Raw genomic sequence first — 22,023 nt, 5'->3', positions numbered from 1 at the left:
CTGTGTGCTCCCTCCCCTCCCATTAATTTTTTTGGGGGAGGAGGAGAGAGACAGAGAGAGAGAGAGAGAGAGAGAGAGGGAGGGAGGGAGAGGGAGAGAAGCACCAACTTGCTGTTCCACTTAGTTGCACACTCATCGGTTGCTTCTCAGATGTGTCCTGAACAGGGATCGAATTCATGACCTGGCCAGAACTGGTCTTTCTGTTTTAGATGGCTTATTTCTATTGGTCTTTTCAAATTTTTTTACTCTTTCCTTAGCTGTTTTTTTGTATTTTTCTGAAGTGAGAAGCAGGGAGGCAGAGATAGACTGCTGCATTTGCCTGACCGGGATCAATTCGGCAAGCCCACTAGGGGGCGATGCTCTGCCCATCTGGCGTTGCTCCGTTGCAACCGGAGCCTTTCTAGTACCTGAGGCGGAGGCTATGGAGCCGTCTTCAGCACCCGGGGCCAACTGTGCTCCAATGGAGCCTTGGCTGCAGGAGGGGAAGAGAGAAAGAGAGAGAGAGAGAGAGAGAGAGAACAGAGAGGGGGAAGGGTGGAGAAGCAAGTGGGCGCTTCTCCTACTGTTGAACCTGCTACAGGCTTGTTTTTTCCTAGTTAGCATTTCTATTTGATCATGTGTTATAATTTCCATGTCTGCTGAATTTACTCATCTGTTCCTGCATGTTGCTCACCTTTTCTAATAGGGCTTTTAACTTATTAATCATGGTTTTTAAAAATTTTCTGTCAGATAGCTCTAACACTTATGTCGAGAGAGTTTGGATTTGTTAATTGCTTTCTATTGGAAATTTATTGTTTTTCTTGCTTTTTTTGTATGCCTTATTTTTTGTTTAAAGTGGGACATTTTGTTTAGTACATTAGAAACTGAGGTAAATGTTTTCTTTCTTTTTTTTTTTTTTTTTGTATTTTTCTGAAGCTGGAAATGGGGAGGCAAACAGACTCCCGATGTGCCCAACCAGGATCCACCGGCATGCCCACCAGGGGGCGATGCTCTGCCCATCCGGGGCGTCGCTCTGTCGCGACCAGAGCCACTCTAGCGCCTGGGGCAGAGGCCAAGGAGCCATCCCCAGTGCCCGGGCCATCTTTTGCTCCAATGGAGCCTCGGCTGCGGGAGGGGAAGAGAGAGACAGAGAGGAAGGAGACGGGGAGGGGTGGAGAAGCAGATGGGCGCCTCTCCTGTGTGCCCTGGCCGGGAATCGAATCCTGGACTTCCGCATGCCAGGCCAACACTCTACCACTGAGCCACCCGGCCAGGGCCATTGTTTTCAAATTGACACATTTTATCTTTCTGCTAGGCCTTTTTTGTTGGAGTTTGAGTTCATATAGTTAAGAGCTGGGCTTCAATTAAGATTTGTTATTTCTGTGCATACCCTTCCTGGCTTAAAATTCCTTTAGGGCTACCTTGTGTAGCATGGAGGCTGGTGTCCCAGAGGTTTCTCGCTCAGTATCTGAGCCATCCTAAGCGTTAAGTCTTCCCCTTGTGCTTTCTCTCAGCGAGGTCTGTCACTGTGATCTTGCAACTATTCTGGCAATATTCTACTCTTCGTTGTTATTAGATGCTTGTTAACCTCGTAGTGGGTGGCTGGGAGAAAGGGGTACATGTTTATTCATTATGAATAAACCTCAGTCTCAGCCAGACACTTCTCTTCTCTATCCACCCTCTCTGATGGGTGTCATGACTTAAATTCATTTTGAACACAGTAAGAAAATACAGCTATAAACAGCTAAGCATGTAGGGGGAAATCAACCCTAGTTTCATAGTAGATGATTAGCTGAGACCTTATTACAGGGAATCTTTTAATAACTTTTGTCTTTTTTTTTTTCTAGGCATCACACCAATCCCGTGGGTACTGAATGGCGGTGGAAGATGGACCAGCCTGAAATGATCTTAAAGGAAGCCACTGAAAACCATCAGAACATGATCAAGCAGTTTAAAGGTATTTAATTTTTTTTAATATAGAAAATGCTAATAGCCTGAATTAAATTGGTAGAGAAATTGCTTCTTTGGCAGGATTTTGTCCCCTTTGGCAAATTTTCACATAGATAAGTGCAAACTTCGTAGAGATATATGCAATTGCTCTTTTTAGTTTTTACAGATGAGTTTTACGTCACATATGATGGAAGAACTAAAAAACTTAATTTAAACTTAGCAATTTATAATACAGTCCCTCAGCCTGTTCCTTTTGCCTGGAGTGTATCATCATTGCTCTATTCTGGCTTTTTGAACACAAAGCATCCTATGAATAGGCTGAAAAGGTTAGTTAGGTCATGGGAACTTTTTTACATAATGTCAGATAGTATTGGGGAAGCATTTTTAAGTAAATGACTTATAAAAAAGGAGGGCTAATGTTAATAAAAATTTCTTCTGCATGACCCATTGTGATGCAGTAAAACTCTGCCACTCAGTTTCTAGAATTTCCTGATTTAGTTATACCTCATTCTTAAAGGCATTTGACTTTATTGGAGATTACTGGTTCTCAAGCTTTAGTGTCGATCAGAATCATGTGGAGGTCTTGTTAAAGCACAGATTCCTGGTTTCCTTCCCCAGAGAATGATTCAGTAAGTCTGAGGTGGGGACCGAGAATGTGCATCTTTTTTTTCCTTTATTTTTTTGTATTTTTCTGAAGTGAGAAGCGGGGGTTGGGGGGTGGCGGGATGTGGCAGACAGACTCCCACATGCGCCTGATTGGGATCCACCCGGCATGCCCACCAGGGAGCGATGCTCTGCCCATCTGGGGCATTGCTCTACTGCAACTGGAGCCATTCTAGCACCTGAGGTGGAGGCCATGGAGCCGTCCTCAGTACCTGGGCCATCTTTGCTCCAATGGAGCCTTGGCTGTGGGAGGGGAAGAGAGAGACAGAGAGGAAGGAGAGGGGGAAGGGTGGAGAAGCAGGCGGGTGCTTCTCCTGTGTGCCTTGGCCGGAATCGAACCTGGGACTTCCACATGCTGGGCCGATGCTCTACAGCTGAGCCAACCAGCCAGGGCCCAAGAATATGAATTTCTAACAGATTCCCAGGTATGGTGAACTGGGGGGCCATACTTTGAGACTCACTGCTTTACATAGACATAGAAAGTGATGGCTTTACCAAGACTGCTGTAGATGATGAACTATTTGTTATGCTCTCTGTAAATATGTGTGTCTCTACCACACTTGTAAATCCTTGTCTCTTGTAGTCTCCTTTCCTTTCATAGGCAGCAATAAAAGTGAATTCTGGCCATGGCTGGTTGGCTCAGTGATAGAGCATTGGCTGGCGTGTGGATGTCCTGAGTTGGATTCCTGGTCAGGGCACACAGGAGAAGTGCCCATCTGCTTCTCCACCCCTCCCCTTCTCGCTTCTCTCTCTTTCTTACTCTTCTCCTTCCCTCCTCCAGCCATGGCTTGATTAGAATGAGTTAGCCCCGGGTATGGGGGTGGGAAGGGGTGGTGGCTCCATGGCCTCTGCCTCAGGTGCTAAAAAATATAATGGCTCCTGATGCAATGGAGCAAGAGCCCCAGATGGGCAGAGCATCGCCCCCTAGTGGGCTTGCTGGGTGGATCCCAGATGGGGCGCATGTGGGAGTCTGTCTCTGAATCCCTTCCTCTCACTAAATTAAAAAAAAAAGAATTCCAACCAAGGTTGTTTTGATATAGGCACTCTTGTGCTGCTAACATCGTATTTATAAACTCCAGACATTAGTGTTTTGAAGATTAGGGGATTCTTTTATGTAAAAAAAAATTTTGTTCTGTCAGGTTACTACTTCTTGAGATTATAGTGCTTGTGCTGTTTGCTTTTTCCAATACCCCCAAGCAGTTCCCCTGTTCTCAGCAGACACTGACTGGGTGGGTGTTCTACAAATTTGATTTAATTCTGACACTATCTGGAGATGGCATCATACCCCATAGGTTAAGGATTCTGTCCTAAAAATCTGCCCTCACTTCAGGTGCCATTTGCAAGTCCAGGTTGTCACTGTGCTTCTGACTGACCAGCTATAAATGGGAGGTTTCCACAACCTCTCCCTCAGATTTGATTAATTCGTTAGAGAGGCTCACAGATGAACTCAGCAGAGCATTTACAGTAAGTCCTTATTTAACTTCGTTGACAGATTCTTGGAAACTGTGACTTTAAGTGATACAATGTGTAATGAAACCAATTTTACCATAGACTAATTGAAATAAGCAAGAATTAAGCTCCTATGGCATATTTCTGATCACAAAAACATCACCAAACTTCTAACTAAAAATGCAGAACACTTCTGTTATTAAACATTGAAATAAATGTGAGCTATGCATACATTTAGGAAAAATTAATAAAAACAAATAGATAATTGTTTCCCAACTTGCTTATTCAAGTTCAGGGTCACAAGTGGCTGGAGCCTCTCCCAGCAGCCCAGGGCACAAGGTGGGAGGGACTGAGCCTAAACAAGGTGCTGTTCCATCACAGGGCCACTCACATGCCCTCACCCATTCAGATGGGGACATTTCAGACACGCCAGTTAACCTAATGTGCACATCTTTGGAATGGGGGAGGAAACTAGAGTCCCCGGACAAAACTCCTACAAATGTTTGCACCTGTGTGAGCTCCACACAGACAGTGGCCCCAGCTGGGAATCAAGTTTTTTTTTTCCTTCTCATCAACATTATAATGAAATGACATTGACTGAAACTCTGTTACCCAAGGACCTGCTGTACTCACGTTTATTATGAGGGTTATAGAGGATATGGATGAACAGCTAGCTGAAGAGGTTCAGAGAGTGAGGTATGAGAGGGCTCTTAGCCCAGGGACTTCTGTCCTCCTTGAACTGGGTGGACCACACTCCTTGCTTGGGGATCTATTCACTAACCTGAGACTCATCAAATCTTGGTCAGGAGTTTTTATAGAGCTTACTCTGTATCCCCCTCTTCCCCTTTCCACAAGGTCTGTGAGTGTGGCTAAAAATTCCAATCCTATAAGCACTTAGTCTTTCTGGTGACCAGCCCCATCTTGAGACTATTTAGGAGTCCTTTCCTAAGTCACCTCATTAACATAAACTCAGACATTCTCAAAAGTGGCTCCTTATGAATGACAAAAGACATTCTTATCAACCAGAAAATCCTAAAGGTTTTAGGGGCTTTGTGCCAGAAAGCCAGAACAAAGACCAAATACATATAAAAAAAAATTTTTTTAAGTTTTGTTTATAGATTTTAGAAAAGAAGGGAGAGAGAAACATTAATTTGCTGTTCTACTTATTTATGCATTCATTGTTTGATTCTTGTATGTGACCTGACTGGGGATTGAACCACAACCGTGGCCTATTGGGATGATGCTCCAACCAACTGAGCTACCTGGCTAGGGCCAAATATATCTTATTATGTCATATTACTTATTATTTATTGTTCTTATTTCTTATGAGAGGTTGAGAAAACTAATGCAATAATGATTCAAGATCAGCAGTAATGTATAGTCAATAATTATACCTTTCTTTTATTCTTCATGAATTTTTTAGGCAAAGTTTACCTGTATCTATTTCTACTTGAGTGTGTCAGTGTGATGTAATTTTGTACATCTGCAAAGATGATAATAATTTTAATATTTCATCTTGACCTTTAGTCTCAAGCACTATTTTTTTTTTAAACAAATTACTTTCTCTTCTTTGGATAAAGCAGAATCTCTCACCACTCTTCTGGGAAGTTAAATGAAACTGTTTGGTGAGGAGCTAGTAAGTCTCTACATCTGGAATTTGATCAGCTGTTTTTAGACTATTGTTGACTTAGTTAATATTATTGATTGTTGATCTTCAAATAAACTGTATGACTTTTAAATAAATTTTAAGGCAAAGTTCTGTTTTCTGTTGTATAGTGTATTGGTCAGAGTTCTCCAGAGAAACAAAGTCAACAAGATTTTGTGTTGATGGGTATGTGTAGATAGAGATTACAGAGAAGTTGATTTAAGGAATTGGCTAATGTGATTGTGCAGGCTTGGTGAATCCAGGGGAAAAAATTATGTTGTGGGGTAGACCAGCAGGCTGGAGACCCAGGAAAGAGTTGCAGTTTGAGGCTAAAGGCTATCTGCTGGCAGTATTCCTTCTTGCTTAGGGGAGGTCAGCCTTTATTCTGTCAAGGTTTTCAACTGGTTGGATGAGGTTCATCCACATTCTGGATCTGCTTTACTCAGAATCCACTGATTTAAATGTTAATCTCATCCAAAAGACACCTTCACAGAAACACCCAGAATAAAGTTAACCCAATATCTGGGCACTGTGATCCAGCCAACTTGATACTTAAAACTAGCCATCACAGATAATAGTATCAGCTGCAGGTAAATGCTAGTAATTTTAGCTTTATAGTTTATTAAGTTTGTTTTGGTTTAGTGCTTATGAGGCAGTATATTTATATGTTAGAAGAATTTTTGACAAGTGGGAAAAGGGAAACTGAGACAGATGATTAGACAAATAAGGCCAAACAGTTCAAGCAATTTATAGCCAGCTATTAAATCTCAAGATCTTATCTTCCCTACTCAAGGACACTTGAAAGTGCAACCAAACCAAACCAACCAAACCAAACCAAACCAACCAAAACAAAACACACACACACACACACACACACACACACACACACACACACACACCAGTACCCAATTAGAACCAAACAAATTCAAGAGGGAGACAAAGCTACCCAGAAAATGGTCCTGGTCTCTCAATGCACTCGTTTTGGTTCAGTATACTAAAAACCAAACTTGGGAAGCTGATTCTGATGAAATCCTCCTGAGACCTCCCCTAGGATTCCCACTACAGAAGAGACTACAGTTCCCCACTAGACCTGCAATCAGGGAACATGGGCAGTGGCAACATACTCCTCTCACTGTGAGTTTTGCTTCTCATTGAACTGACAACAGCCCCACCGTGGCTTACTTGTACCCCATAATTTCTAGAGAGTCAAAGCAGCCCTGTTTAGGCTCTCTCCTGTTTCTTTTTCTATCCTAAATCTTTCCTTTATTTCACTGTCCCCAGCTTCAATAAATGTTCTCTCATAATCACCTGGACTCAGCCCTGGCCGGATAGCTTGGTTGGTTGGAGCATCGTCCTGAAGTGAAGTTGCTGATTCAGTCCCGGTCAGGGCACATACAGGAACAGATCCATGTTCCTGTCTCTTTCTCTCTCACTCTCCCTCTCTTGCTAAAATCAATTTAAAAATATTACCTGTACTTGTGTTGTGGAATCTTTCCTGCACGAAGTCAAGAACCCCTACACTGCAGATCGGACCAAGGCAGATCTGCTCTGGGCCTCGTCCCTTTCTGGCGACTCTTAGAGAGACCAGCTGAACCCTTAAATAATGGGATGATGACTAGGGATGTTTCCTGGACAGCTGAGAATCTTCCTAAATGAATTGTGCCCCAGGCAGTTTGTGTGGGGAGGAAGTAGCCCTGAGGTGTAGACATTCATTTTTCTATTCTGAGGTGTCCTTGACACAGAATGATAATCTGAGGGTTTTTTTTGTTTTTTTCTGAAGCTGGAAACCGGGAGGCAGTCAGACAGACTCCCGCATGCGCCCAACCGGGATCCACCTGGCACGCCCACCAGGGGGTGATGCTCTGCCCATCCGGGGGCATCGCTCTGTCGCCTGGGGCAGAGGCCAAGGAGCCATCCCCAGCACCCGGGCCATCTTTTGCTCCAGTGGAGCATCAGCTGCGGGAGGGGAAGAGAGAGACAGAGAGGAAGGAGAGGGGAGAGAGGGAGAGGTGGAGAAGCAGATGGGCGCTTCTCCTGTGTGCCCTGGCCGGGAATCGAACCCGGAACTCCTGCACACCAGGCCGACGCTCTACCACTGAGCCAACCGGCCAGGGCCAATAATCTGAGTTTTGATAGTAATTCTGACAGGAGCATTTCCGCAAATGCACTTTAGATAGAAACAGGTAATGAATAAATCATGAGGCAGATTTATTCACATTAATAACATGTTAGGTGAGTTCACTATGCACTTGTTCTTTGTTATGTTGACCCTGAGAATGAATGTGCTTGATGTCTAATTGGGCTCAAATTTATAAACAGAGTAAACAGAGTGTAGTAATCACTGTGAAACAGGCCTCTTATGCTCTCTGCATTTATGGGAAAAGCTACACTGCCTCCTGCACTGTGCTCCTGACCCTTTTAAATAAGCTTCTAGGCTCATAAATCAGCCAGTGGGCTGCAGACCTGCCCCAGCTAACTGGGGCTTTGCAACTAAATCTTCATTTACATTTTTACCAACTAATCAGAGTAGCTCCATTCCAACCAATCAAGACAGTGCTGTTTGGATCAATTCAACTGAGGATTTGGAGTAATTTACACAGTGCAACATAAGAAACATTCAAACCTGTACAAATTTTTATGAGTTTATTTGAGCCAAACTTACCTCAATTGCCAATAAGCAAAATCTCAATGAATTGGGATTGGAAATGGCTGTTTCACCAATTATTTTATACATCAGAATCAAAAGGGAAGATGTAAGGGGTTCTATGAAATCCACTGCTGATAATTAGGGAAGTGGAAGAAAGAAAAGTGGGGAAATCTCTGGGATTGGATCAAAAGTAAAAGGTATAGACATATACTTTTTTACATAGGTGGGTATAGGTTAGTTAACAGTGAACATTTATAGCACATAGAGATAACAATGAGGGGGTCTTTGGTGTTATGTTCTGGTGGGAGGTTGTGCCCTTGAAGGGTCTTGAAAAGGGGGATTACTCTGACATTCCAAAGCCATGTTGTCAGGTATGTTATCTTAGATACAAAAAGACAACAGGCTCAGTAAAGGTGAAGATTGACTTTAGTTAAGGAAAAACACCACCCTAGGACATGAACTGCTTTTAGTTAGGAAGTTTTCATTTCAGACCATCCTATGTGGATACTGTCAGTCTGTGAGTGTATAAGGCTGCCTTGTAGGCCTCCTCAGAACTTGTCAGGTTTAGTATGTGGTCCCTTTTTCTTCCATATTAGAAATGTCCGATCAGGGACTGGGGTGGGCAGCCTTCTAAGCCGGCTTCACCTCTGCCTCCATGGAGCACGCTTTGTTACCACTGAAGACTATATTTCACTAGCCAAAGCTATAACATGGGGGCTGGTGCTATAACACCAGCGCCACTTCCACTGCTGGTAAATGTCTGAGCTGTTCCACACCCGAGCTGTTCCACAATTGAGCTGCTTTCATTGAATAAAATCTTCCCCTTTATTCTAGGGGGGACCCCTCTAAGTTGGGGTCTCCTGTTAGCAATGAATTGGCAGGATGACCTCCTGTTGTTGTCTAATTTGTTAAGAAGGGCTTGTCCTGTGAGGAAAGTTGTGTCTCGGTAACTTTGTACTTACTTTAATCAGTAGGCACTTTAATGGTTTGTCTTCAAGTTCCCATGGCATAGAAACAAGAGTTTTAAAAAATATATTGTCTTGTAGGGGGAGCTAGCTCTAGGATTGCAGGGAGAAAGAACAGAGAGCCTGTCTGTTGGTGGTGGTGAGAATTTAAACAGCACCAGGTGTTCAGCAACCTCAGTACCTGAGTTCTGTCTAGAAAAGAATTCAGAGTCAAGACTCCAACCGTAAGAGAAAGTTTATTTAGAAAGTCACAGACATAGAAGAAATGGGCTCAGGAAATAAGTTATAGATGCAAAAGAAGGACCCTTGGAGTCTAGGGGAAAGAGAGGCAAAGAGAACACAGCTGGGGGCGAGCAGAGGTGGAGACAGGGAAAGGCACAGGTGTACTCCTGGGAGGAAGAGCAGGATGTGTCCTCTGACCTAAGGGCTTCTAAGGGTGGGGGTTTTAGGGGAGGTCCAGGGTAGGATCCCAATAGAATATTCATCAGCTCTTGGTATAGTCTTTCAGGGTCTTAGTCTCCACTAATTGGTTGGCGCTAGGTGGTCATTAGAGCAGCTGGTCCTAAGGTCAGCTGTGAGGTGGTTTTGCTGCTTTTCAGGGCCTGGAGCTAGGCTATCGTCCTTGCTCTGGGGCCTTCTGTACCAGGCCCATCATCCTTGCTCTGTCCACGCCTATCTGCCTACCACACATCTATGGACAAGCGAATTCTGAATAGCAGTTAGAATGCCTAAGGGGAAAATTTTATAACTTCAGTCTTTATCCATGGCTATAGTCTGAAGTTTTTTATGAACTCGATTTCCTCCTGCAGTCAGTGAAATCTCTTATGTTCTTTCATTCATACCTCAGGGATAAAGTATAAATAAAACAGGTCACCCTTGTTTCTGGATAGTCAGCCTCAGACTCCGGATGATGAGGCTAATGCAAGTCACGCTACCTCTTCTGAACCCAGACCTCTTTGGGTGCACGCACCCTGTGACATGGATCCTACTTTTGAACTCTAAAGTTGCAGAAATGTAACTCTAGATCTGGTTTCAGCCCCTGGTGGAGAGTCTGTTCTCTGTCTTCCCTAAATCAGAACTCCTCAGCAGAGATTGGCCTGGAGAAGCGGTTTATCTCACATGACACAGAGTTATTCACTTACAGATATCCTGCAGAAAACTAGTCCCCCTTTTTCTTTTCCACATCCATATTAGAGTTTTCTTATTGGAGCCCCAATACTACCCTTTAAGCCACAAAATTAAAAAAAAAAAAAGAAGTGTTTCTGGTTTCCTTGGTTGAACCTTAGTATACATTTTCCTATAAGAAAAATGTACAAATTTTATTATGTGATATTGAAATAGGTTTATTAGTGCTATAGTTCAGGTGTATAACAAATTAATTTGATGTTTGGGTGTTTGCATCGTTAACTTAATCTCCATTTTAATAATAATGTAGCTGTGGGAATATGAATTTCATGTTCAAACAGAAAAGCTTAGAACAGGATTTCTATAAATTGGAAATTACAAGTAAATTTCAGAGGCTGGAAGCCATTTCCTTCTTAGTTTGTTATATTCTGGGTTTCTCCACTTTAGCCTCTCTTTAGAGGTCCACTCTTAACACATTAATATACTAATTTTAGGGGATATCTTATCACTTCATATTCATTTTGCGATATCCCCTAATTTTTCTGAGCAGTACACTTTCTTTTACTTTGCTTCACAGGGTGCTTCCCCACCCCCATGATGAACGCTCGCTCTCTCCGCTCACTCTCTCCCTGGGTCTACTCCAGTCATCTTACGATTTTATTTTTGTGTAGGATGATCCTTGTTGTGGGTATTGTTACCTCTGCGTTTCCAGCTTTAGCTGAGTGGCCAGCCTTGAACAGTCTTTGAAGATTTTTTGATATTTTAAATGCTTCCCTTTTGTGCTTCTGTTCTCATTTCCGAGAGCAATCAGTCTTTTCAGTTATTTCATTGGCTCATTAAACCATTTTTCTTCTCATGACCTTTATTAGCTTTCCTTTTATACTTATGCAAAATTAACATTATGTTGATTACAAGTGGGTCAGAATTTTACTGCGACTCAGCATCTTTGTATAACGCTGCCTGCTCCCCTCTAAATACCACCGTGGCAAGGAACAGTGGATCCCAGAGAGTGGTGCTGAGGTTTCTTGAGCTCAGCAGACATCAAATGAGAGAACCCTTATAGGAATGGCTTCGGTGCTGAAAAGACATTTGTTGCTAGATGTTTTTCTTTTACCTATAGTTGAAGCCAGAAGTGAAGTTAGGCAGGTAATAAAGGGTCTCCAACAGATGGTTTTCACAACCAGGTATGCTAAAGTACACATTCAAAAGAATGTGGAGGTAGGGAAGGGAGCACCACCTGCTGATGGTTTTCTGAAGCTTGTTTATGAAAACCCTCACAGTGGCAGTGACTGTATCAAGGATATACAGTATTATAGTATATGGTGTTCAGCTAGGAGGGGGATCTTAGAAATATCTCTGGTCAGGAACTGTATTGTTATAAGAAGAAAGGAGAGAATGTTTTATTTCAAATTGGCTCAATCTTTAGAAGAATACTCGTATTTGTCAATTATACCTTAATAAAAAGGACATAAAGTATTCAGAATGTGGATACATTATTAACCATTTATTTATTTTTGCTTTTATTTTCTTGTTTTGGTGTCAAATTTATAGTTCTCTCTGAGACCAAGCTTTGTGAGTCTATTACCTGTTTCTTCTATGTATTTTATTGTGTCAGGTCTTATATTTAGTTCTTGGATCTGTTTTGAGTTAATTTTTGTGTATGGTGTCAAATAGCAGTCTAACTTCATTCTTTTGAATGTGACTTTTCAGTTTTCCCAACACCATTTATTGAAGAAGCTTTCTATTCTCTATGATATGTTTTTGGCTTCTTTGTCAAAAATTAGTTACCTATATAGAGGTGGGTTTATTTCTGGGCTCTCAGTTTTGTTCAGTTGGTCTGTGTGTCTGTTTTACTAGCAAAATGATACGGTTTTGATTATTGCAACTTTGTAGTATATATAATTTGAAGTCAGAGAGTCTGATGCCTTCACCTTTGTTGACTACCTGCCACCCTCACTGGGATTGCTTTGGCTACTCAGTGTCTTTTGTAGTTCGGTACAAATTTGAGGATTTTTGTTGTTGTTGTATATCTTTGAAGAGTACCATTCGGATTTTCATGTTAAATGCTTAAATCTGTAGATTGTTTTAGGTGTAATATGATCATTTAAACAATGTTAATTCTTCCAATTCATAAACATGGAATATCTTCCTATTTCTTTGTGTCTTCTTTGATTTTCTTTTTAGCAGTCTTGTAGTTTTTCAGTGTGCAGGTCCTTTGGTTTCATTGTTTAGGCTGTTTTAATCATAAAAATCCTATGCATTTTATCCTTTATTGCTATAGTGTAAATGGGATTGTTTCTTCATTTCCCTTTCTGATATTTATTGTTAGTATTATATAGAAACACAATGAATTTTGTACATTGATTTTGTATACTGACACTCTACTGTATTTGTTTATTGTTTCCAATAGTGTTTTGGGGAGTCCTTAGGATTTTCGATATGAATAATTATGTCACCCGCAAAAGATGACGGTTTTACTTCTTCATTCCCAGTTTGAATTCTTTTTATTTCTTTCTCTTGTCTGATTGCTCTGGCTAGGACTTGTAGTATTATGTTGAATAACGGTGATGAGAGTGAGCATCATAGTCTTTTTTCTTATCTTAGAGGAAGAGCTTTCAGTTTTTTGCCATTGAGTATAATATTAGGTAAAGGTTTGTTATATATGGCTTTTATTATGTTGAGGTTCTTTATATCCATTTATTGAGTGTTTTTTATTTTTGTTTGTTTACTTTAGTGAGAGGAGGAGAGGCAGAGAGACAAACTCCCGTATGTGCCCAAACTGGGATCCACCCAGCAAGCCCACTAGAGGGTGATGCTCTACCTCTCCATTGCTCAGCAACTGAGCCACTTTTTTTTTTTTTTTTACAGAGACAGAGAGAGAGTCAGAGAGAGGGACAGACAGACAGGAACGGAGAGAGATGAGAAGCATCAATCAATCAATCATCAGTTTTTTGTTGCGACACTTTAGTTGTTCATTGATTGCTTTCTCATAGGTGCCTTGATTGTGGGCCTTCAGCAGACCGAGTAACCCCTTGCTGGAGCTAGCGACCTTGGGTCCAAGCTGGTGACCTTTTGCTCAAACCAGATGAACCCGCACCCAAGCTGGTGACCTCGGGGTCTCGAACCTGGGTCTTCTCCATCCCAGTCCGACACTCTATCCACTGTGCCACTGCCTGGTCAGGCTGAGCCACTTTTTTAGTGCCAGCTCGCTTGAACCAATCGAGCCGTGGCTGCAGGAGGAAGGGGGGGAGAGTGAAGGGGGAAGAAGAGGGGTGGAGAAGTAGAAGGTCGTTTCTCCTGTGTGCCCTGACCAGGAATCGAACCCAGAACATCCACACGCTGGGCCAGTGCTCTACCACTGAGCCATACGGCCAGGGCCTTATTGAGTGTTTTAATCATAAATGGATGTTATACTTGTCAAATAGTTTTTCTGCATTTTCTATATGGTATATGATTTTTATATTTTATTTTGTTAATGTAATGTATCACATTGATCGATCTGCAACCATCCTTGTGACCCTGGATGAACCACAATTGTGATGTTATCTTTTAAAACTTGATAGTGTTTGTTTAGAACATTGCATCTATATTCATCAGAGATATTGGTCTGTAATTTTCTTTTTTTGAGTTGTCCTTGCCAGGTTTTGGTATGAGGATAATGTTGGCCTCATAAAACAAGTTAGAAGTTGCCTCTCTTCAATTATTTGGAAGAGTTTGGGAAGGATAGTTATTAAACCTTTTTTGAATGTTTAATAGAATTCACTAGGGAAGCCATATGGTCCTGGACTTTTACTTTTTGGGATGCTTTGATGACAGGTTTTTCTTTACTGTTGATCAGTCTATTTAGATTTTCCAGTTCTTTATGATTTAGTATAGGAAGGTTATATATTTCTAAGATTTAGTTATTTCTTGAGTTACCAAATTTGGTGGCATATACTCCATAGGATAGTACATAGTTTTTGTATACTTCTTTTTATTTCTATGGTGTCTGTTGTAACTTCTCTTTCATTTCTGATTTTGTTTATTTAAGTCTTTTCTCTTTTTTTCCTTAATGAGACTAGCCAGAGGTTTTTAATTTTATTTTCAAAGAGACAGCTCTTTGTTGTGTTCATTTTTTCTATTGTCCTTTGGTTTTTATTTTGTTTAATTCTGTTCTAATTTTTATTATTCCTTCCTTCTACTGACTTTGGGCTTTGTTTTTTTTTAGTTCTTTAAAGTGAAATGTTAGGTTCTTTATTTTAGACTTGTTTTTGAGGTAACCACTTAGTGCTATAAACTTTCCTCTTACTACTGCTTTAGCTGTATTCCCAAATTTTTTATGTCATATTGTTATTCTTTTGTCTCTGTATCTTTTGACCTCTGCTTTTATTTTTTTTATTCAGTCATTGTTTAGTAACGTGTTGTTTAATCTCCATATATTTGTGGTGTTTCCTGCCATTTTTTTTTCTTTTGCAGTTGATTTCCAGTTTAAAGGTAATGTGGTCAGATGATATGCTTGGTATGACTTTAATCTTATTTTCGCTGAGGCTAGTTTTGTGCCCGAACAAATGGTCTGTTGTTTAGGATGTCCTATGCGCACTAGCTAATAGTACATTCTGGTGTTATGGGATGAAAAGCTCTGAAATTTTAATTATGTCTATTTAATTTCATGTGTTGTTTAAGGCTGATATTTTCTTACTGTTTTTCTGTTTAGATAATCGATCCATTGCTGTCAGTGGGGTATTTAGGTTCCCTGTAATTGTGTTTCTGTCAGTTTCTTCCTTTAATTCTGTTCGTTGCTTTATATATTTTGGTGCTCCCTGATTTGGTGCATATATATTAAAGTGGTAGGCCTCTTTGATATATTGTCTCCTTTATCATTATAAAATGTCCATCTTTGTCTGTTAGCTTTTTATCTTGAAATCTATTTTGTCTGATATAAGTTGGCTACACCTGTTTTTCTCTGGATGCCATTTGCTTGCTGTATTACTATTTTCCACCCCTTTTCTTTGAGTCTTCATTGTCCTTGCAGCTGACTGTTTCTGCTGAAGGCAGCATAGAGTTGGGTTTTGTTTTTTGATCCATCCCCTGTACTTTATGTCTTTTTATTGATGAATTCAGTCCATTTACATGTAGTGTGGATTGGTATATGATGATTTCCTATAGCCATTTTATCTTTTGTTTCCTGGTAGCTCTGTGTTTCCATTGTTTCTTTTCCCTTGTGTTTCTATTATTTTAATTTGGGGGTACCCTTTGTTCTTTCCCCTCCATTTTCTCTTTATAAAAAATATTGTGTATCTTGAGTTCTAGATTTTTTTGTATGGTTACCATTAAAATTATGCAAAAGAAAGTTGCCTATATATAGTAGTCCTTTTTATCCTGATTGCATCTTATCTCCATTCCCTTGTGGAAGTTCAATCCTTTTACCACACCCTTTTTACTTCTCGTATTTTTACAAGTTATTTCTTTATATACTGTGTCTGTGTTTCCAAATTGCAGTAGCTGTTGTCTTTTATTTTTTTTGCATTTTTAAAATTAATTTTAATGGAGTGACATTGATAAATCAGGGTACATAGGTTCAGAGAAAACATCTCCAGGTTATTTTGACATTTTATTATGTTGCATACCCATTGCCCAAAGTCATATAGTCTTCCGTCACCTTCTATCTGGTTTTCTTTGTGCCCTTTCTCTCCCCCTACCCCTCTCATCCCCTCCCCACCCCTGGTAACCATCACACTCTTGTCCATGTCCCTGAGTCTCATTTTTATGTCTCACATATGTATGGAATCATATAGTTCTTAGTTTTTTCTGACTTACTTATTTCACTCCATATAGTTATCAAGATTCATCCATTTTGTTGTAAATGATCTGATGTCATCATTTCTTATGGCTGAGTAGTATTCCGTAGTATATACGTATCACATCTTCTTTATCCAGTCATCTATTGAAGGGCTTTTGGGTGTTTCCATGTCTTGGCCACTGTGAACAATGCTGCATTGAACATGGGGCTGCATGTGTCTTTACGTACTAGTGTTTTTGAGTTATGGGGGTATATTCCCAGTAGAGGGATTGCTGGGTCATATGGTAGTTCTATTTTTAAATTTTTGAGGAACCACCATACTTCCTTCCATAGTGGTTGTACTACTTTACATTGCCACAAACAGTGGATAAGGGTTCCTTTTTCTCCACAGCCTCTCCAACACTTGTTATTACCTCTCTTGTTGATAATAGCTAATCTAACAGGTGTAAGGTGGTAACTCATTGTAGTGTTGATTTGCATTTCTCTAATAACTAATGATAATGAGCATCTTTTCATATATCTGTTGGCCATTTGTATTTCTTCCTGTGAGAAGTGTCTGTTCATGTCCTCTTCCCAGTTTTTTATTGGATTGTTTGCTTGTTTGTTGTTGAGTTTTATGAGTTCTTTGTATATTTTGGATATTAGGCCCTTATCTGTGCGTTGTTTGAAAATATCATCTCCCATTTAGTTGGCTGTTTGTTTTGTTGTCACTTTCTCATGCTGTGCAAAAGTTTCTTAGTCTGATGTAGTCCCATTCATTTATCTTTGCCTTCACTTCCCTTGCCTGGGGAGTCAAATTCATAAAGTGCTCTTTGTAACCAAGGTCCATGAGTTTAGTACCTATGTTTTCTTCTATGTAATTTATTGTTTCAGGTCTTATATTTAGGTCTTTGATCCAATTTGAATTAATTTTAGTACAAGGGGACAAACGGTAGTCGGGTTTCATTCTTTTGCATGTGGCTGTCCAGTTTTCCCAGCACCATTTGTTGAAGAGGCTTTCCTTTCTCCATTATGTAGTGTTGGCCCCCTTATCAAAAATTATTTGCCTGACCAGGCGGTGGCACAGTGGATAGAGTATCGGACTGGGATATAGAGGACCCAGGTTCAAGACCCTGAGGTCGCCAGCTTGAGTGTAGGCTCATCTGGTTTGAGCAAGGCTCACCAGCTTGGACCCAAGGTTGCTGGCTTGAGCAAGGGGTTACTCGGTCTGCTGTGGCCCCACAGTCAAGGCACATATAAGAAAGCAATAAAAAATTATTTGACCATATACATGTGGTTTTATTTCTGGGCTTTCTATTCTGTTCCAGGTCTGACTGTCTATTTTTCTGCCAATACCATGCAGTTTTGATTATCGTGGCTCTATAATATAATTTGAAGTCAGGTATTGTAATGCCTTCAGCTTCGTTCTTTTTTCTTAGGATTGCTCTGGCTACTATTCAGGGTTTTTTTTTTTTGTTTGTTTTGTTTTGTTTTTTGTATTTTTCTGAAGCTGGAAACGGGAGAGACAGTCAGACAGACTCCCACATGCGCCTGACCGGGATCCACCCAGCACGCCCACCAGGGGTGATGCTCTGCCCACCAGGGGGCGATGCTCTGCCCCTCCGGGGCATCGCTCTGCCGCGACCAGAGCCACTCTAGCGCCTGGGGCAGAGGCCAAGGAGCCATCCCCAGTGCCCGGGCCATCTTTGCTCCAATGAAGCCTTGGCTGCGGGAGGAGAAGAGAGAGACAGAGAGGAAGGGGGTGGTGGTGGAGAGCAAATAGGCGCTTCTCCTATGTGCCCTGGCTGGGAATCGAACCCGGGTCCCCCGCACGCCAGGCCGACACTCTATCGCTGAGCCAACTGGCCAGGGCCATATTCAGGGTTTTTTTATAGTTCCATATAAACCAGATGATTTTTTGTTCCATTTCTTTAAAAAATGACAATGGAATTTTGATGGGAATTGCATTAAATCTGTATATTGCTTTGAGTAATATACTCATTTTGACTATATTTATTCTTCCTATCCAAGAAAAAGGAATATTTTTCCATTTCATTATATCTTTTTCGATTTCCCTTAACAATGCTTTGTAGTTTTCATTATAAGGGTCCTTTACATTCTTTGTTATCAAGTTTATTCCTAGATATTTTAATTTTTTTGTTGCAACCATGAAGGGGATTTTTTTTTTTTTTTGCTCGTTTTCTGATGTTTCATTGTTGGCATATAAGAAGGCAATGGACTTTTGTATATTAATTTTGTATCCTGCGACCTTACTGTATTGGTTTATTGTTTCTAGTAGTCTTTTTGTGGAGTCTTTGGTGTTTTCGATGTACAGGATCATATTGTCTGCAAAAAGTGAAACCTTTACTTCTTTTTTCCCAATATGAATGCCTTTTATTTCTTTCTCTTGTCTGATTGCTCTGGCTAGAACTTCCAGCACTATGTTGAATAAGAGTGGAGAGAGTGGACAACCTTGTCTTGTTTCTAATTTAGGGGTAAGTCCTCAGTTTTATGCCATTTAATATGATGTTAGCTGATGGTTTATCATAGATAGCCTTTTTTATGTTGAGATATTTTCCTTCTATACCCATTTTGTTAAATGTTTTAAACATAAAATGATGTTGTATTTTATCGAAGCCTTTTCTGCATCTATTGATAAGATCATATGGTTTTTGTTCTTTGTTTTGTTGATATGGTGTATTACATTAACCGTTTTAAGTATGTTGAACCATCCTTTTGATTTTGGGATAAATCCTACTTGATCATGATGAATTATATTTTTAATGTGTTGTTGTATTCGATTTCCTAATATTTTGTTTATTATTTTAACATCTGTATTCATTAGAAATATTGGTCTGTAGTTTTCTTTTTTTTGTGTTGTCCTTGCCAGGTTTTGGTATGAGGATTATGTTGGCCTCATAAAATGTGTTTGGCAGTATTACTTCTTCAAATTTTTGGAAGACTTTGAGTAGAATAGGAACCAAGTCTTCTTTGAATGTTTGATAGAATTCACTAGAATAGCCATCTGGCCCTGGACTTTTATTTTTGGGGAGGTTTTAATAGCTGTTTCTATTTCCTCCCTGCTTATGGGTCTGTTTAGGCTTTCTGCTTCTTCATGATTCAGTCTAGGAAGATTGTATTGTTCTAGGAATTTATCCATTTCTTCTAGATTGTTAAATTTGGTGGCATATAGTTTCTCATAGTATTCTACAATAATTTTTTGTATATCTATAATATCTGTGGTGATTTCTTCTCTTTAATTTTGTATTTTGTTTATATGAGTCCTTTCTCTTTTTTCCTTGGTGAGTCTTGCCAAGGGTTTGTCAATTTTTTTGATCTTTTCAAAGAACCAGCTCCTTGTTTCATTAATTTTTTTCTATAGTATTTCTGTTCTCTATTTCATTTATTTCTGCTCTGATTTTTATTATTTTCTTTCCTCTGCTGGTTTTGAGTTGTCTTTGTTCTTATTTTTCTAGTTCCTTAGGATGTGAAGTTAAGTGGTTTACTTGGACTCTCTCTTGTTTGTTCATATAGGCCTGTAGTGATATGAACTTCCCTCTTATTACTGCTTTTGCTGCATCCCAGTGATTCTGATACGTTGTATTGTTATTTTTGTTTGCCTGTATGTATCTTTTGATCTCTGTGCTTATATCTTCTTTGACCCACTCATTTTTAAAAAATATGTTGTTTAGCCCTGGCCGGTTGGGTCAGTGGTAGAGTGTTGGCCTGGCGTGCAGAGGTCCCGGGTTTGATTCCCGGCCAGGGCACACAGGAGAGGTGCCCATCTGCTTCTCCACCCCTCCCCCTCTCCTTCCTCTCTGTCTCTCTCTTCCCCTCCCACAGCGAGGCTCCATTGGAGCAAAGATGGCCCGGGCGCTGGGGATGGCTCCTTGACCTCTGCCTCAGGCGCTAAAGTGGCTCTGGTTGTGGCAGAGCGATGCCCCGGAGGGGCAGAGCATCGCCCCCTGGTGGGCAGAGCGTCGCCCCCTGGTGGGCGTGCCGGGTGGATCCCGGTAGGGCGCATGCGGGAGTCTGTCTCTCCCCGTTTCCAGCTTCAGAAAAATACAAAAAAATATATATATATGTTGTTTAGTTTCCACATTTTTGTGGGTTTATTTACCTCTTTTTTGCAGTTGAATTCTAGTTTCAAGGCTTTATGATCAGAAAATATATTTGGTATAATTTCAATCTTTCTGAATTTGTTGATGTTATTTTTGTGGCCTAACATATGGTCAGTTCTTGAGAATGTTCCATGTACACTGGAGAAAAATGTATACTCTGGCACTTTGGGATGAAATGTCCTGTAGATGGCTATCATATCCAATTGTTCTAGTGTTTCATTTAAGGCCAATATTTCTTTATTGATTTTCTGTTTGGAGGAACGATCTAGAGCCATCAGCAGTTTATTGAGGGCTCCAAGTATGATTGTATTTTTGTCAGTCTTTGTTTTTAGGTCAGTCAGTAGCTGTCTTATATATTTTGGTGCTCCTTGGTTTGGTGCATATATATTAAGAAGTGTTATGTCTTCTTGATTCACTGTCCCCTTTATCATTATGAAATGACTGATTTTGTCTCTGATTACCTTTCCTGTCTTGTAATCTGCATTGTTAGATATGAGTATTGCCACACCTGCTTTTTATTGGGATGTTATTTGCTTGGAGTATTGTTTTTCAGCCTTTCACTTTGAATTTGTTTTTATCCTTGTAGCTTAGATGTGTTTCTTGTAGGCAGCATACAGATGGATTTTCTTTTTTAATTCATTCTGCTACTCTGTGTCTTTTTATTGGTGAGTTCAATCCATTTACGTTTAGTGTAATTATTGACATTTGAGGGTTTCCTATTGCCATTTTATATATTGCTTTCTGATACTTTTGTATCTTGTTTGATTTTTCTCTTTTATTTTTCTATCATTTGTTTTTGTTTGGTTGTAATCCATAGTTCTTTTCTCTGTTACTTCTTTTTTCAAGCCATGTACTTCTGTGTTGGTTTTTTCAGCAGTGGTTACCATTAAGTAATGGAAAGCATACATATCATATTCATTGTAGTACATTATCTAATGAGTGCTTCTTCACTCCATCCTCCTTTGCTACTGTTAATTTTTGTTCTTTCCCCTTTTTTGTGTTTTGTTGTCACTGATTATGTTTTTATTGCGATCTTGATGGAGCTTTTACTTGTAATTTTGTTTTGTTTTGTTCTTTGTATCCGGTTGGGAAACCCCCTTTAGTATTTCCTGAAGTGGGTGTTTTCTGGTGATAAATTCCCTCATCTTTTCTGTATCTGTGAATGTTTTTATTTCTCCTTCGTATTTGAAGGATAGCTTTGATGGGTATAGTACTCTTGTCTGGAAGTTCCTCTCTTTCAGAATTTTAAATATTGGGGTTCACTCTCCTCTAGCTTGTAGAGTTTCTGCTGAGAAATCTGTTGATAATCTAATGGGCCTTCCTTTATATGTTGTATTCTTCTTTTCACAGGCCGCCTTGAGAATTTTTTTTTTTGTCATTGGTTTGTGCCAAATTCATTATGATGTGACTTGGAGTAGGTTTGTTAGGGTTAAGATAACTCGGTGTTCTGTTTGCTTCTTGAATTCGAGCCTTTAGTTCTTTCCACAGGCTTGGGAAGTTCTGGTCTATTATTTGTTTGAATATATTCTCCATTCCATTTTCTCTCTGTTCTCCTTCTGATAGACCCATTATTTTTATGTTGCTCTTTCTGATGGAGTCAAACAGTTCCTGTAGGGCTATCTCATTATTTTTTAATTCATGAGTCTCTCTGCTCGTCTCTTTGTAGTACCTCTAGTTGCCTGTCTTCTATGTCACTAATTCTCTCCTCTATGTGGCCTGTT

General features: G+C 40.2%; 1 protein-coding gene across 3 annotated transcripts in view; it reads left to right on the top strand.

Annotated features, from left to right (window-relative positions):
• Window positions 1-22,023, top strand: part of LOC136334441 (S-adenosyl-L-methionine-dependent tRNA 4-demethylwyosine synthase TYW1) — a 201,698-nt gene that overhangs the window by 102,513 nt on the left and 77,162 nt on the right. For all 3 annotated transcript variants that reach the window (XM_066274639.1, XM_066274638.1, XM_066274640.1), the window contains exon 11: window positions 1,827-1,936. In XM_066274639.1, the coding sequence (XP_066130736.1) occupies window positions 1,827-1,936 (110 nt within the window). The remainder of the gene's footprint in view (window positions 1-1,826; window positions 1,937-22,023) is intronic.

The sequence above is a fragment of the Saccopteryx bilineata genome, chromosome 4, assembly GCF_036850765.1.
Source record: "Saccopteryx bilineata isolate mSacBil1 chromosome 4, mSacBil1_pri_phased_curated, whole genome shotgun sequence".
Classification (NCBI taxonomy): Eukaryota; Metazoa; Chordata; class Mammalia; order Chiroptera; family Emballonuridae; genus Saccopteryx; species Saccopteryx bilineata.
The sequence above is the reverse complement of the archived record's forward strand: the minus strand, read 5'-3'. Positions and strand labels throughout refer to the sequence as shown.